Source organism: Prosopis cineraria, unplaced genomic scaffold, assembly GCF_029017545.1.
Source record: "Prosopis cineraria cultivar Desert tree isolate PC_DT_omini unplaced genomic scaffold, ASM2901754v1 PC5, whole genome shotgun sequence".
Lineage (NCBI taxonomy): Eukaryota > Viridiplantae > Streptophyta > Magnoliopsida > Fabales > Fabaceae > Prosopis > Prosopis cineraria.
This window is the reverse complement of record NW_026555336.1, coordinates 31,489,952-31,504,231: the sequence shown is the minus strand read 5'-3', so window position 1 is coordinate 31,504,231 and position 14,280 is coordinate 31,489,952. Positions and strand designations below refer to the sequence as shown.

The 14,280-nt window shown below is 33.9% G+C and overlaps 1 protein-coding gene across 2 annotated transcripts; it reads right to left on the bottom strand.

Annotated features, from left to right (window-relative positions):
* Positions 1 to 6,600: 6,600 nt before the first annotated feature.
* On the bottom strand, positions 6,601 to 11,727 carry LOC129311902 (ABC transporter G family member 21-like). Of its 2 annotated transcripts, none has more exons than XM_054954387.1 (6): positions 11,345 to 11,727; positions 10,315 to 11,122; positions 9,180 to 9,371; positions 8,775 to 9,053; positions 6,955 to 7,389; positions 6,601 to 6,785 (listed from the first exon to the last, which is right to left on the bottom strand). In XM_054954387.1, the coding sequence occupies exons 1-4, from the start codon at positions 11,579 to 11,581 to the stop codon at positions 8,866 to 8,868; spliced, it is 1,425 nt and encodes a 474-aa protein (XP_054810362.1). In that variant the 5' UTR covers positions 11,582 to 11,727; the 3' UTR covers positions 6,601 to 6,785; positions 6,955 to 7,389; positions 8,775 to 8,865. The 2 variants fall into 2 exon arrangements, with proteins under 2 accessions (XP_054810362.1, XP_054810361.1); XM_054954386.1 differs by having other exon boundaries at positions 6,955 to 8,774; positions 8,875 to 9,053.
* Positions 11,728 to 14,280: the final 2,553 nt, after the last annotated feature.

Below are 14,280 nucleotides of genomic sequence, written 5' to 3'. Positions count from 1 at the left end.
TTTTTTGAACATGAAGGTGATTCTCCCAATATTTTAATTTATCTCTAAATTTTAAGAAGTATAGCTATGGCATTCAAAATACATAATTGCTTATGTCACACGTTTATACAATTATCCAATTAATTATGAAGCTCCTTATCTGAATTCCGTAATTAGGAGCAATACGATTTAGAAGTAGAAATACAGAAAAAGAGAAATCACGAGACAAAGAAGATTGTGTGATGTGTTATATTCACTCTGTCAAATGAAAGGCTTATCAAATCACTTAACAAGGCTTATGCGATGGAATATAATTACAATGATAAGAGTAAGGAAGTTAATTAAGTTATATTTTTTTAATTGAATTTTTTATTAAACAAAGAAATTTAATTCAAAGACACCGATCCAATGACATTTCTATATCCCAGACTATTTTTTGTCTTTTTGTATTTGTTTCTTATTTTTATTTTATCTTATATTTGTTTTTGCACATGATTTGATTTGAGTAGGTAAGATAAGATTAAGACCATGTTGTCCTGAGCCTCACCCGATCCGAATAAAAATAGCCCATTTCAGCTCCCAGGCTGAGCCTTGTCTCCAGATAAAGACAAAATTATTGAATAGACTCGTTGTAAGTGAACTCAAAGTTTTGAGTATTTTATTTTTCTTTTTTGCTAGAACTGGCGTTTAATATCTTACAATACAAAATGCCTTGTTTGAAGTTGCATCACTAAAGCCAAAAAAAAAAGAAGAAAATCCAAAAAAGATAAGGATTGTGTAATACCTTATCTTATTAACTATAATTAAAATAAATTATGGCCAAAAAAATATAATTAAAAGAAAATCAGAGATTTAATAACGACTTTAAGAAATAAATCAAATGATCTGAGATATTTGAGTTTTTTTTTTTGGGGGTAAAAATCGCATTTTTTTTTAGTATCACCAAATACTCAAATAATCCAAAAAGAGCCCAACAACTAAAAAGTCCAACCCAAGCTAAGCCCACATAACAATTCCTCCAAAAGCCCAAACTTAAGCCGCCGCCAAACCTTAAATCCTTGACTAACACAAGCACAACCTTAGATGACAGACTTCTCAATCTGCAATTTGACCATACCACATAAATTCAGAAAAATCCAAACCCAAAAATAAAAATAAAAATTAATGACGTCATTCAGGTGATTCATTTAAGAAACTTATAGTACAATTTCCAAGAAAGTATCCCAAGTAATACTTCCTCTATATTATTACATGAGGCGTTTCGGACATCTTTCATACGAATTTTAAAAAAATTGTTATATTGCTTTAGTTGTTGAACAGCATCCCAATATGCCAATTACCCCCTTATTAATCAAAGGAAACACCATCACATCTTGCTCATGTTATAAGAAAGCTATCAGAATTATTAGGTAAAAATGGAACATTATTTAATATTCTGATGACCTTATTCTATTTTAATAGGCACTTTATATAAAGGACTGGGGTAGTATGATTATAGTCATTGCTTGTGTTAGTGATATGCATATGTCGTGATTTAAAACATGCATGTACTTAATTTCTATAATTAATTATATTATAAGACTTGGCATAATACATGTAAAGTAATATCGTTAAATTGTACTGATTCAGTAATTGGGTAATAATTATGTGAAACGAAAAATATTATTTTTGGATTTGATCAAAGCTTAGAAAGCTGATCATTTACATGCATAAAGGACATAGGGTCACTTGGCCCTTAAGTACAACCAGAAAATAAAAAGCATACTTATTGTTAGTTAGTGTGGCACTTCTTCATTTTTCCAATCATTCACCACACCTACATACATACATATATATGGTTAGTGCTTCGCTGCTGCTGCTGCTGCTTTGCTTCCCTTTCCCTAAACATAACATCACAAAACTCCATCAAAAAATCCAAACCTTTCAGCACTATCAAACTGAGATACACACACACACACAAACACACCCCCCACCCCCAACCTAACCCTTTTTCATAAGAAAGGGAGAAATACACATCCAAACATATCAATGCTGGTTTGAATCCAAGACTTATCCCAAGTGAGAAAAGTGGCGCTGCTATTAGGACATATTGACAAGAAGTGTATAGAGGCATGGTTGGTCAGGTGAATCTAGTCATATTCCATGACTTCATGCTAAGTTGGCCTTTCCACTACAACAAACATCCATAGGAGTGTGTTTGTAGTGAGGTGCATAGAGATATGATTGGTAAGGTGAATCGAGTATTATTCCATCACTTCAGGCTAAGCTGGGCCTTCCACCATAACAAATATTCTAACCACACTTGGAGTTGGTCTAGTTTGATATTTTTGTATATTGTTTCATATAGGTAAATTTTAAATGCTCTTTTTCTTAAGGGAATCTTTTTAATATGGTATCTAGTACTGTTGAATTAGATCCAAGTATTGTCTGATTCTAAATGGAGTCTAAAGGCATTACATATGCTCTAATTCGGTGGAACCTCTTGCTTAAGCAACTATAGTCTCTTCAACTAGGACTAAAATCTGTTGGTTACCACGTACAAGATTGTTCATAATTGAGAATACAGGAAAAACTATTTTCAATAGAATTCCAATTTTTTTTTTTTTTAACCGAGAGAAGATATTTACCCTCTTCTTGGATTCCTGAGATTTCTGAGGAGCTTTCTTTGGGGCAAGTTTGGAGGAAGGAGCCTTAGAAGCAGAACCAGACTTAGGAGCAGCAGAACCCTCCTTCTTATTGGGCTGCCCTGGGGTTTGGCTCTCCACTGGTTTCTCTGCCTTCAATGACGCCATGCTTCTCACAAGTTAAAACTAAACAGTTTAAGACAGTTAAAAGAGTCTAGAGACTTGGGGGTGTGTGTCTGTGTGTTTTGCTCACACTCACAATGCCTTATATAATAAATAAAAAAGGAGAGAATTTGAAAGCAATAAGTTAGAAGTTAAGGGGTGAATGGTGGTGAGTTGATGAGAATAGAATAGCTGACTTGGACATCACATGACTCATATAACTTTAGCATCAGATCCTTCTGCTTCCTATATCAACCATTCCTCTTGGCATATACTCTTTTATACTTCACCCTAATTTAATTACCTTGTTTATTTTCATTTTATCGTATGAGTACTTCAACTAATACTTTTAGAGTAGATTACATGAATCACTGCACGCCTTTAAATTAATTTTCAAAGCTTGGATTTTTTCATTCCACACTAAAACTTAGTACTAGCAAATTTATAAAATCTAAACTATCATTAAGCATTGTACTTGCTACTGCTCAAGCAAATCTTCATGACTTTAAAAGCATTTATAGTTTTATGTACAAATTATTTACCAATAAAGGCCTCACATTAATCATGAACTTTTAAGTATAGACCAAGTTTATACCAACTAGAAGGATTAACAAGATGTTTCAAGATTTAGATAATGTTATATATATGTTGAAATAGAGTGTGGGTGCAGTTACATACATACATACATACATACATACATACATACATACATACATATATATATATATATATATGAGAAGGCCACTTTTATAGCCTCTCTTAAAATCTACTTGTAATATATAAAAAACGATGGCCTGGGCTGTCCAATTCTTTAGAGAACCTATTTCTTTAATGGACCTACAGTGAATGGAAATATGTCGGCATCTTTTAAAAAAAAAAAAATTCTGCCCTTGTTTTCTCAAAATTCCCTGCAAGTTATCGAGGATTACAGCTAAATTGCTTAGTAGTTTGTTCCATAAGAGTTTCTTCTGGGATGGAATTTTTGTTTCTTTTGATGATAGACATGTGGAAATTTTGGAATTACTTCCCGTAGACAGTATATAATATAAATATATATATATATATATATATATTCCCCCCCCCGGGTCACTTCAAAAAGTAAAAATCACAAGGCATAATGAATATCAGTTAAAGGAGAAGCTCCACGATTATAGTTGAGCATCTTGAACGATTTCTTGTATTTTTTTTTTAACTGTATAAGATATAATTAAGCTGCCCACCATCTTTTGTACCTGCTTTAGCTTTATCCCCCACGGTATATATTATATGTTTTCATAATAAAGATTCTAGAAGCTGGGTTCGAAAGTTCTATGGGCATAACCTAGTAAAAATCTGAAAGATATGAATATCTTTATGCGTGTAATGGCAATTGGCAAAGGGTTAGTGCCCAATGATGCCATTTTATGCATTATGCTTTCCAATTTTTATTTGCTAGCTACTTGCTTTTTTGTCAACTTGCTCATACCCAAACTCAATGAAACATATTTGGTTTTCATGAAATGAGCATGGAATTAGAATCATTAGCCATTGATTTTCTCAGTTACATGACAGGAACTCACATCAGAAACTGATGAAAGATACCATTTCTGTCAGACACTTGAGATATGACATCAGCATATTGTTCATTGATTAATCCGTGTTGATGTTATCTTGAAGGTTAGGAATTTCTTTTGCTAATGATTCTAGGCAATATGATATGTATCCGGAAATCATGATATTTGACAAAACTACAAAAGAATGTATGTATTCGGGCTAAATATGAAACATCGCCAGCCAAGGTATCTGAGCAGGCCATAAAGTCATATGGACTAAATAACTGAAGAGTCAGACCTAATCAACAATCTAAACAAAAAGGTTAGCCCAAATCTCAAGAGAAAGTCTCAGCCAGATAAGTACGTCGAAATCCCATCAGTTGCAAACCCACTCCTTAGACTGTTGGTACATAAAGTCATAATCTCAAACGATCCCGAATCTCACAGGAACATGATCGTTATTCCCAAGTATCTCAGAGACACGGGCTAGTTGTTCAAAAATGGAACGCATTGATGAATGACTGTGCCATGAATTTTACAAACCGTGTATAAGGAATCCCTGATTATTCATAATCAGAAATGGTATCTCGGAGGCATTGGCTGGTTGTTCAAAAATGGAACACATTGATGAATGATTGTGCCATGAATTTTGCAGACCGTGCGTAAGGAATCCCTGATTATTTGCAAGAACATTCCACATTCCACAAGAGTAACCACCATCACTTTGTTATTATAAATAGAGCACCAAATTACAGAAAGAGGACACAAACATCACTCCAAGGACTTACATTTTGCTCTTAGATTTATCAGATAGTTTTTACTTATAGCTTTTATTTTCGTTTCAGACTTGTAATCATTTATGCTTTGTAATCCTTTTGTATTAATTAAACACTTATTCTGCCAAGTCTTACGTATCTTTTACATTCAGATAAACTGTGGTAAGAGAGCCTGAAAATCCTTTATCATCAATTGAGACTCAACGTCTCCAGCGCACTTAGTAATTTGTTGTTCCCAATGAACAGTATGAAAAGTTTACATCATCACATGAAACTCTTTTAAACTTGAAACATGAGCAATAATAAGTTTATGTAATTTTTATGCAATTTATGTGAAATCTCTATATAATGTTTGCACCATTTTTATATAATTTCTATGCAATTTTCATGCAAATGAATACAACAAAGTGACAAACAATAAACAAATAGCCTTATCCTATTAAGTGGAGTTAATTACACAAATTGAACGACATTATTGTATTTTTTTTCAATAAGCAAATCTTTAGATATATTGTTAGCTAAAAGATCTCTTTCAAGAACTTCATTGAATGTTCTCTTTAGTCTTCCTCTACTCTTCTTTACAAGATTCAAAATTGTTTGATTCACCCTTCTCAATAGCACCTCCTTCATACAAATGCATGGAGTTGATATTAGGTAATTATAAAAAATGGGGATGAAAAAAACTGAATTCTTGCTGCTGAAATCATAGAAGGTTTGATGTTTATTAACAATAATCTTAACACTCCAAATTTAAATTATTAAATCATACCCCTTAAAGATTTATTACAATAGCAATAACAAATCTTATCCTATTAAGTTACATGAATTGCACAACGCTTTTGAACTTGATCTCATTAACATACCTCAAAGAGCTCTATTATAACAAATAATCTGAAAAAATAAATAACTTGGATCATTTTCCTTTTCCGTTGAATAATAATATAATAGTTTTGGTGACTGCCAATACTGCAATTTTTTCTTTGATTTTTTATAACCAATATCTAAAATCTCTCATCGAGTGAAATTCATATTGATATGAAGGTTTTGTCATCCTTAAAATTTATAAGACTATTGTTGGACGGGGATGGATGATAAAAAGGAGGATAGGAGCAAGCTATGTTCATGTGTAAATTCCTTTTTGGTTGAATGCTCCAGTTTCATTCCCAACAAAAAATAAAATAAAAATAGGACTGACAGGAATTTTAATACTATGTGTCCGTTCATGTCCCTATATATAATTCTGTCCATTCATTTGAGAGGTCCACTCTTCCATTGCATGTCAAGTTAGGGTAACACCTTTTTACTGAAATCTTGAAATGAGAAAAACACAAGTTTTTATGTACAAGGTTTATGCCTTGTGTTTAATTTCAATGTCCCTAAAAGTCCCATATTATAATTTTGCTAATATTCTCTGTCCTCAAATTTTTACTTCTGTCACTATATTTTTGGTTCAGTTCATCAAACAAACAAGGATACCTTCAACCCAAAACCAAACAAAACAAAAGAAACATTGTTGCATCTCGGCCATAAGTGTAATTATAGTAAGTTTCTTTTATTTATCAGGCCAAGCTTGTCAGTAGTTACATGATGGGATTACCAACAAGCATATAGTACAATACTACTCATTCTCCACATAATACCAATAACACTCTTGTTTTCATCTTCATTCCTCTCAGATATATCTTCTCCAATTACTTGCTGCTCTTGCTTGCCTGAAAAATCATCGAAAGATAGTATTACTTGATCATTGACACAACTAAAGAAGTTAATAAGTCATAGGCATGTTTAATAATATAAGAAACACAGACATGGAGTGTGTGGCTTTTTCTTCAAATTCTGTACAACACATGGGACTCACTAGTTATATGCATAATTTCATACCGTCTTCGTAGGCTGAGACTTGCGCTCAGATTTCTTAGGGGCTGCATTGGACTTGGAGGCTGGATCCTTCGGGATGGTCTCACTAGGCTTAGCAGGCTCCTTCTTGACCTGTCCTGGTGGTTGAGAGCAACAAGGTTTCTCAGCTTTGAGTGAAGCCATGTTCAGTAACAATATATTCTTCAAAGTAAAAGAGTTCTTCACCTGGTTTTTTGGCCCTTGGTAATATAACTCTACTAGGCACACCTATTTATAGAAGAATTTGAAAATAAGGTGTAGTAATCGGAATGCAATTATTACCTCAAGTTGCTGGTAACTGTCATGAGGGAATTGAATAAATTTAACTGGAGGTCCATGCAGAGATGCCTTACTTATTACTTAGCATTTGATTCTTCATCTCTAAGGCATATTTTGGAAGATATTTCTCGGAAGCATATTCTGTTTTCATGAAATTCACCGAAAACTCTCATGGATTTGAAAGATATTCCCTTTTCACACAAGGAAAATGCACCAAGGTAAGTGAAAATAAGCTAAGCTGTAGTGCAACATGGGATTCATATATCTTCAGCTTTCGGTAAGACCGGAAATGTCTCCCAATACACGCATTTGTTTGATGAAAATACATTTGTCTGCTATTTTTATTGGAAGAGTTCCAAGATATATGATAATAAAATCAATAGCGCTAAAGTGTTGAAACTTCTTTTTTGTTTCAAACCATCTGGTATCTAAAAGTCACATTAGACTACTGACAAATTCGGTTGAGTTGGGAAGGAACACAAGGTGGAAAAGCTCTCCTAACAAGAATTTAACACAGTTTCATACTCAAAGCTCAAATTTAAGACCATTGGTTAAGCTAGCACCACTCGTACTAGCTGAATTATGCACTCATTGGTGTGAAATGGTCATGCCAATATCTTTATTTACTTATATATGCCCACAGAAGGAAAAACTGAGTTTGGCCCAAAATAAGAAAGAAAGAGGAGAAAAGTGGCTTTATGTGCAAATTATTTAATGTTTCATTTCATATCAATAAACCATGAGGACTTCAAGTATTATTATCGCATATAATTTAAATAATTCTAACACTTGGACGGAGCTGGTAATTTCAACAAAACAGAGGAATAAAAATATTGCAGTCTCTAATCTATGAGTGAGCCAGTAGTAGTAAGTCAGTGAGGCTGCCTCATCCTCAAAGCCACATAAGCCACAACTCTGTATCCAATCAACATCACACACAATGCAGCCACATCACCCCACAAATGAGCAAGACCTCCAAGACACTTTATAGCAGGAAAATCCTCTACCCTACAATGCAACCCTAATCCACAATCGTAAACCTCATTTTCTGAGTACTGAACTCCCACCAGAAGTTTATAGCAGTAGTGACTGAAAGATATATACTTCAACCATGCTATGAAAGATGGCATCTGCTGAATGTAGTAGCCACCAGCTAGCAGAAACACCAGCATGGTCACTGAAGCTAAGGTTGTGGCCTGCTTCACTTCCATTAATATGGCTCCAAGTGCTAGGCCTATTCCTTGAGAGACTAGCACATTTAAGATGGTGATTAAGAGTGTTAACACAAAGGTGATTAGTGAATGCTTGAGTCCACCCATCCAGTAGCTGATGGTGACAAAGATTGTGGGAAGGACAAGCTCCATGGGTAGGTCACCTACCATTCTGGCTATATAGTAGGATGAAAGATGGTACATTCCCGAGGATCTTTCTTTTATCAGCATTGGTCTCTCCAAAGGGAACGCAAAGATGGCGTTGAATAGAGGGAAGAATCCCCAGAAGATGGAGAAGAAGAAAAGCAGGCCTACCTGTCAGAATTGCAAATTGTTGAGACAAAGTTCTTCTTCACTACTTTTGAATGCTTGATTTTGAAGGGTCTGTGCAAGGAGCTGAGAGTTTTCATATTACCTGATCTTGTATGTGTGAAGGATCAGAATGCCACCAGAGAAGTCCTGAGAGAATTGAGACAGACAAGACTTGGAAAATCCTTAAGCCTGAATAGGATTCATGTCTCCTCTCTTGTAAACCCCTCTTAAGCAGAACTTTGAATTGCTCCCACCAGCTGGTGTTCCACTGGTTCTCTAAGCCTAGTGATCAGGCATGATGATTAATGACCATTTTATATGCTCCTATAATATATAATATATAGGAAGCCGCATTATCCATAAGTCATAAACAATACGAGCCCCATTGAACGAGAATTTTTCACTTACTTCGTCCGGGTGTTCCTGGTGTTGAACTAGCTGTGTCTCTAATATTTTGCTGAATCTCTTCTTTCAGAGCAGGATATAAAATCTTTTTATAGGATAAAACCAGAGACTGTTTTATTGAAGACTGATCTTCAATGTGATCTAATCTGCCCTGCATGTCAGTCTGATCATCCAGCTTAACATCAGCCACAATGCCTACAATTCAAACCCAGGGAATCCTAGTGAGTGAGAAAGGTAGAATTACAGAATTTGCCAAATCCTCTGTTCTAATCACAAAACAAACATGTCCCTCTGCAGATTTTAATGCAAGTTTAATCTTTCAACTATAAAGCTCAAACCCATAATTTCAGACTCATCAATAATTTTATCAGACACGAGTTTTTTAAAACTATACTTTGCACTGAAACTTATTATCAATGATTACACAGTTGAACAGTGAATGTTAGTACTGTGAGAAGTACTAAGAAATGTCTATTCCATGAAAGAAACTTTATCGGGTCATATGAGAACAAGACCGTTTAGGGACACCAAACATTAATCACAATGAAACGTGTTGTGAAGCTGACGTTCGGTAGTGTAGTGTGTTATCAAATTACTGCTTCAAGTGACCCATGAAGTGTTGCCACCTTGAAAACAAGATCATGGGAACAGAGAAAGAAACCTCAAACCTTTTTTGCACCACCTCCATTATTACTATTATACGTTTGAAAACGATCCCTCTACTAATAATAACCAAGTGTACAAAGTCTCAATTGTTATTATCATGCATGGTTGTGTCCTGTGACCTATAGTGCCTCAATTCTGAAGTTGACATGCACAACACAAACACATACACAAATCCTCCTTGCTCTTCTTTTTCAAACTAAACCATTCAAATCATCCTCACCCAAAAAAAGATTTAACTGTATTATAAATATCATAAATTGAGTTAGACATACACAGACGGGTGGAGATATTTAAACTTTTTTAAAAAAGTTTACTGAAAATGAAAAATCTTCTTGCTTGATGTGATCCCAAGACAATAATTAGTAATAATAATAAATTCGTAAATAGAAATATTTATAGATTATACATAATCAATTGCTAATTGTGGAATATACATGCAAGTGTCACAAGTTTTGGTGAATTTATTACTTACCATTAGCAAGGTCAAGCAGAAAATCAGCCGGGTTCATGAAGTTGATAGTGGGCAGAAACCCGATGGACTCGAGATACTCCATGACCCGGCCCGATACTCCTGCGTAAATGGGGCAACCGTCGGATAGTACGACGACCTTGTCAAACATCGTGTACAACCTGCTTGACGGCTGATGAATAGTGGTCACCACCGTCCGGCCACGCCGTGCCATCCCCCGGAGCACTGCCACTATGCGTTGAGCGGCCGTCGAGTCCAGCCCGGAGGTGGGTTCGTCCAGCAACAACAGACTCGGGTTCACAAGCATCTCCTGCCCAATACTAACCCGTTTTCTCTCCCCACCCGAGATTCCCCTAAACAAGGCGGAAACACCACCCACGGCGGTGTTTCGGCACCTGGTTAACCCAAGCTCCGTGATAACCATCTCAGCTTGTTCTATTTTCTCTTCTTTGGTGAGGCTTTTGGGAAGTCTCAACAAAGCCGTATAAACCAGCGACTCAAGAACAGTGAGGTGAGGGTATAACACATCGTCTTGTGAGACAAAACCAGTCCTGCGCTTCATGGAGCTAGAGAAAGGAAGGCCATTGTAGGTTATGTTGCCGGAAACTTTTCCGGCGAGCCGGCCAGCTAGTGCTGTGAGTAGCGTGGTCTTGCCGCTGCCTGACGGGCCCAGCATTGCCATCAATTCTCCAGGCCGGACCGTCCCAGTCACGCCGTTGAGAATTGTCCGGGTCGGTTTCGAGTTATCCGAAGAAAAACAACCTCCATTCTTTTTGCTTCCAAAGGTCATACTGTAAGAAACGTCTTCAAACTACAAAAAGCAGAAATTCTGATCATCAGTGCAACTTTAGAAATTCACTAACGTACAACACAAATAGCTAGTTATATGAAATCATATTGTTACGTATAATATATATATATATATATACTTACGTCTTCAGAACTAAGAAGTTAAAAAGTGACTACGCAAATATGAAAATATCAAACATGGAAATCATTGTTGATCAGAGAGTGAAGATTTGAAGATACATACTTTGAGGGTAACGGGTCGCAATGATTGGTGAAGAACTATGGAACGTGTTGCTGACGACGGGTGGTGCTGATGAAGGGGAATGCCATATTTATCCGAACTGGGTTTGTCGTCGTTAGTGGCGGAACCTCCTGGATCAGCGTGAACGGAGCTTTTCTCCGGCAGTGGCCGGTTGGGGATGGACGGAATGCTGGACGGCGTCACATGTACGGTCGTGGTTTCTTGCTCAGGAGGCATCATCTCTTGCAGAGAGTAATAATATGGTGATGAAGATTGAAGAAGAAGACGATGAAGAGGCTATGTGGGAGAGAAGAAGAAGATCAAGGAAGAAAAGGAACAGTCAGATGAGGTATAAGAATGAGGTGAAGATGGACTTCATAAATTGAAGCCAAGGGACGAGAAGCACTGAAAGAATTGATCCATCTAATATCAATATTTATAGTCTTAGCCAGCTGTGCGTGAGAGAGAGAACATGACCATTAAAACAATGAATTACACTGACTTTTTTGTTTTTAATACATCTGGCTGATATCTTAGCTAACAGCAAGTCATTTAAATATTTTGAGATTTTTTTTTTATATTTTTCATTTACAAAGTTCGAATGCAGATTTTGCTAACTATTAAAATTTAAAGCTTGGTTAAATTACAGGTATGGCTATTTTATTTTTAGAATTTCTATCCAGAACGAAAGGATTTTGGTTTTGCCCCTTTTTTTCTTCCGAATGGATTGACGTCTTACAGACAAATAAAGTATATATCCACGTCGAAGAAGGGTATTGGTTAGATCTTTTGCTGCACAAGAACAAAGTATGATTTTTGAAGCTTGAAAAAGAGAGAAGTAATGATGATAAATTGATAACTTCTGTGCTTTTCGCCCCTTAAGTCAGTCAGTAAGTAAAAGACTTTTTTTAAAAAAAATTGAATATTATCAAAGCCAGGGGCGGAACCAGGGTTTATGTTGAGGGGGGCAATTTTGTTAAAAAAAATTACTTTCATTAAAAAAATATAATATATATTTAACTGAATCATATGTCTAAAGAAGTTAATTAATAATTTTTAAATTAATATTATTTTTTTATTTATTTTTATATAATACGGTGTCTCTTTTAAAGGTAAATAGTTAACTGATTTATTTATTAAAGGTATTTTTAGAAAAAAACTTATTAATCATACATTAAAAATTAAAAATATTTTATTTTTTAACATCTAATCTAAAAAGTGTCTTATTTTTTTAAATAAAAGGAGTATGTATGTGTATAAACTGCTAATGAAGGATAAAAGAAAAAAAATTATTATCAAAATTTTAATGACATAATTTAGAAATAGGATAAAAAAATTATTCTCTCTCTATCTTATATAAGTAGAATAGGAAGGAATATTATATAAGTATTTGTATATATTGCATCCAGGTATATCAGACTTCTTTTATCCTTTTAAAACTTTTTTAAGGGCTAAATTTTTGAAAACCCATATAAATATATGGGAAGAGGTGGTGAGTTTGGGTGAGGAGGGGGGGGGTCCCCCTCATCACATAAGTAGTTTTGCCCAGAGTTGTTTTCTTTTAAGAGATTTTCTTTAAATATATTTTTAAGAATAAAATTCTCAGACGATACTTTAAAAGCCCATATCACTACTATCTATGTCACACTTGCTTGATCACTTCCTTTCTGTTTTATTTTAAACAAATCCTTAATACAATTTCTTGTTTTTTTATACTCCCTCCTTTTGATATATTATACAGCATTTTTAATTGAATTATATCATTTAGTGAATTATTTAATTATCTTTAAAATTATACACTTTTTATAAAATGAGCATCATTAAATTAGAAACAAAGTTAAGAATTAATAACAAAGACATTTTAGTCTAAAATTTTGAGACATAATTATCAAACTAGATTGATTAATTTTCTTAAATTGAGTTTAAAAAATTGAAATTTGCTTACTCGGTTACTCCTTTCAATCTTATATATAAATTACTTTTAACTATTTCTTCACAACTAAAAAAATATTTAAATTATTGATATTATCTGATAAAGAAAGAAAAATATCAATTCACTCTTACTAAATAAATCCTCTTTAAAAACAGTTTCTCTTTCATAAAGAATATTTGACTATACTCATAAAAATTTTCGGAAGTGTAAAAATAAAATAAAATAAAATAATTAATAATATATTTATAAAAAAGTAATTAATAAGATATCATTTTATACAAAATAATTATTGTATTCTTTTATTATAAGACACTTCTAATTAACTTATTAGAATCAAAGAGAGAAGGTTAAATTATTAACTTTGTTTGAAAATATAATAGATTTTCAATTTTACTCATATTTAAAAAAATTTAAATTTGTATGTCAAATATATTATGTTAAAGAATATTAATTTTTTTTAAAAAACATATCTTATAACTAAGATCAAAGTGAGTAATGCATAAAAAGAAATATCCGCCCATTATATAATTTATGTATAAAACCCAAATAGAGTATATTTGAGTACCACGACAAGGAAAATAGTTACTATGTAGGGACCTAATTCCTGCCAATCAAATGTGCGTGCGTGCGTGAAAGGATCAAATATTTAATGATGTATACCCACATGTCCTCAACGTACGTAAGTGACTGCACAATTTTTTAATACAGTTTACATTATTGTGACCGTTTTGAGTGGGGTAATTAATATATAAAGTGTTGCAATTAATATTACAATTGTAAAGTAGTCTAACATTAAAAAAAAAATTAAACCGTCAAAGTTATTATAACATTCGATTCAACGTTGTTCATGTCATAAAAAATTAATAATTAAAATTATTAATAGTTGTTCTGCTGAATCCAAGCATTAATTAATCAGGAGGTGATTAACTACCTTGCTTTATATGCAATCAGTTACTTAATTAAAGTAATTCAAAAGACTTTTACAAAAGAACTTTGTACGCATAGA

What these genes read in the sequence shown, in the direction of transcription:
- LOC129311902 (XM_054954386.1), bottom strand. Translation starts at nt 11,581, where the DNA reads ATGATGCCTCCTGAGCAAGAAACCACGACCGTACATGTGACGCCGTCC. An exon ending in TGCGACCCGTTACCCTCAAA is followed by an intron (nt 11,123 to 11,344) that starts GTATGTATCTTC and finishes TGCTTTTTGTAG; the next exon opens with TTTGAAGACGTTTCTTACAG. An exon ending in CTTCACACATACAAGATCAG is followed by an intron (nt 8,775 to 8,874) that starts GTAATATGAAAA and finishes CAATTCTGACAG; the next exon opens with GTAGGCCTGCTTTTCTTCTT.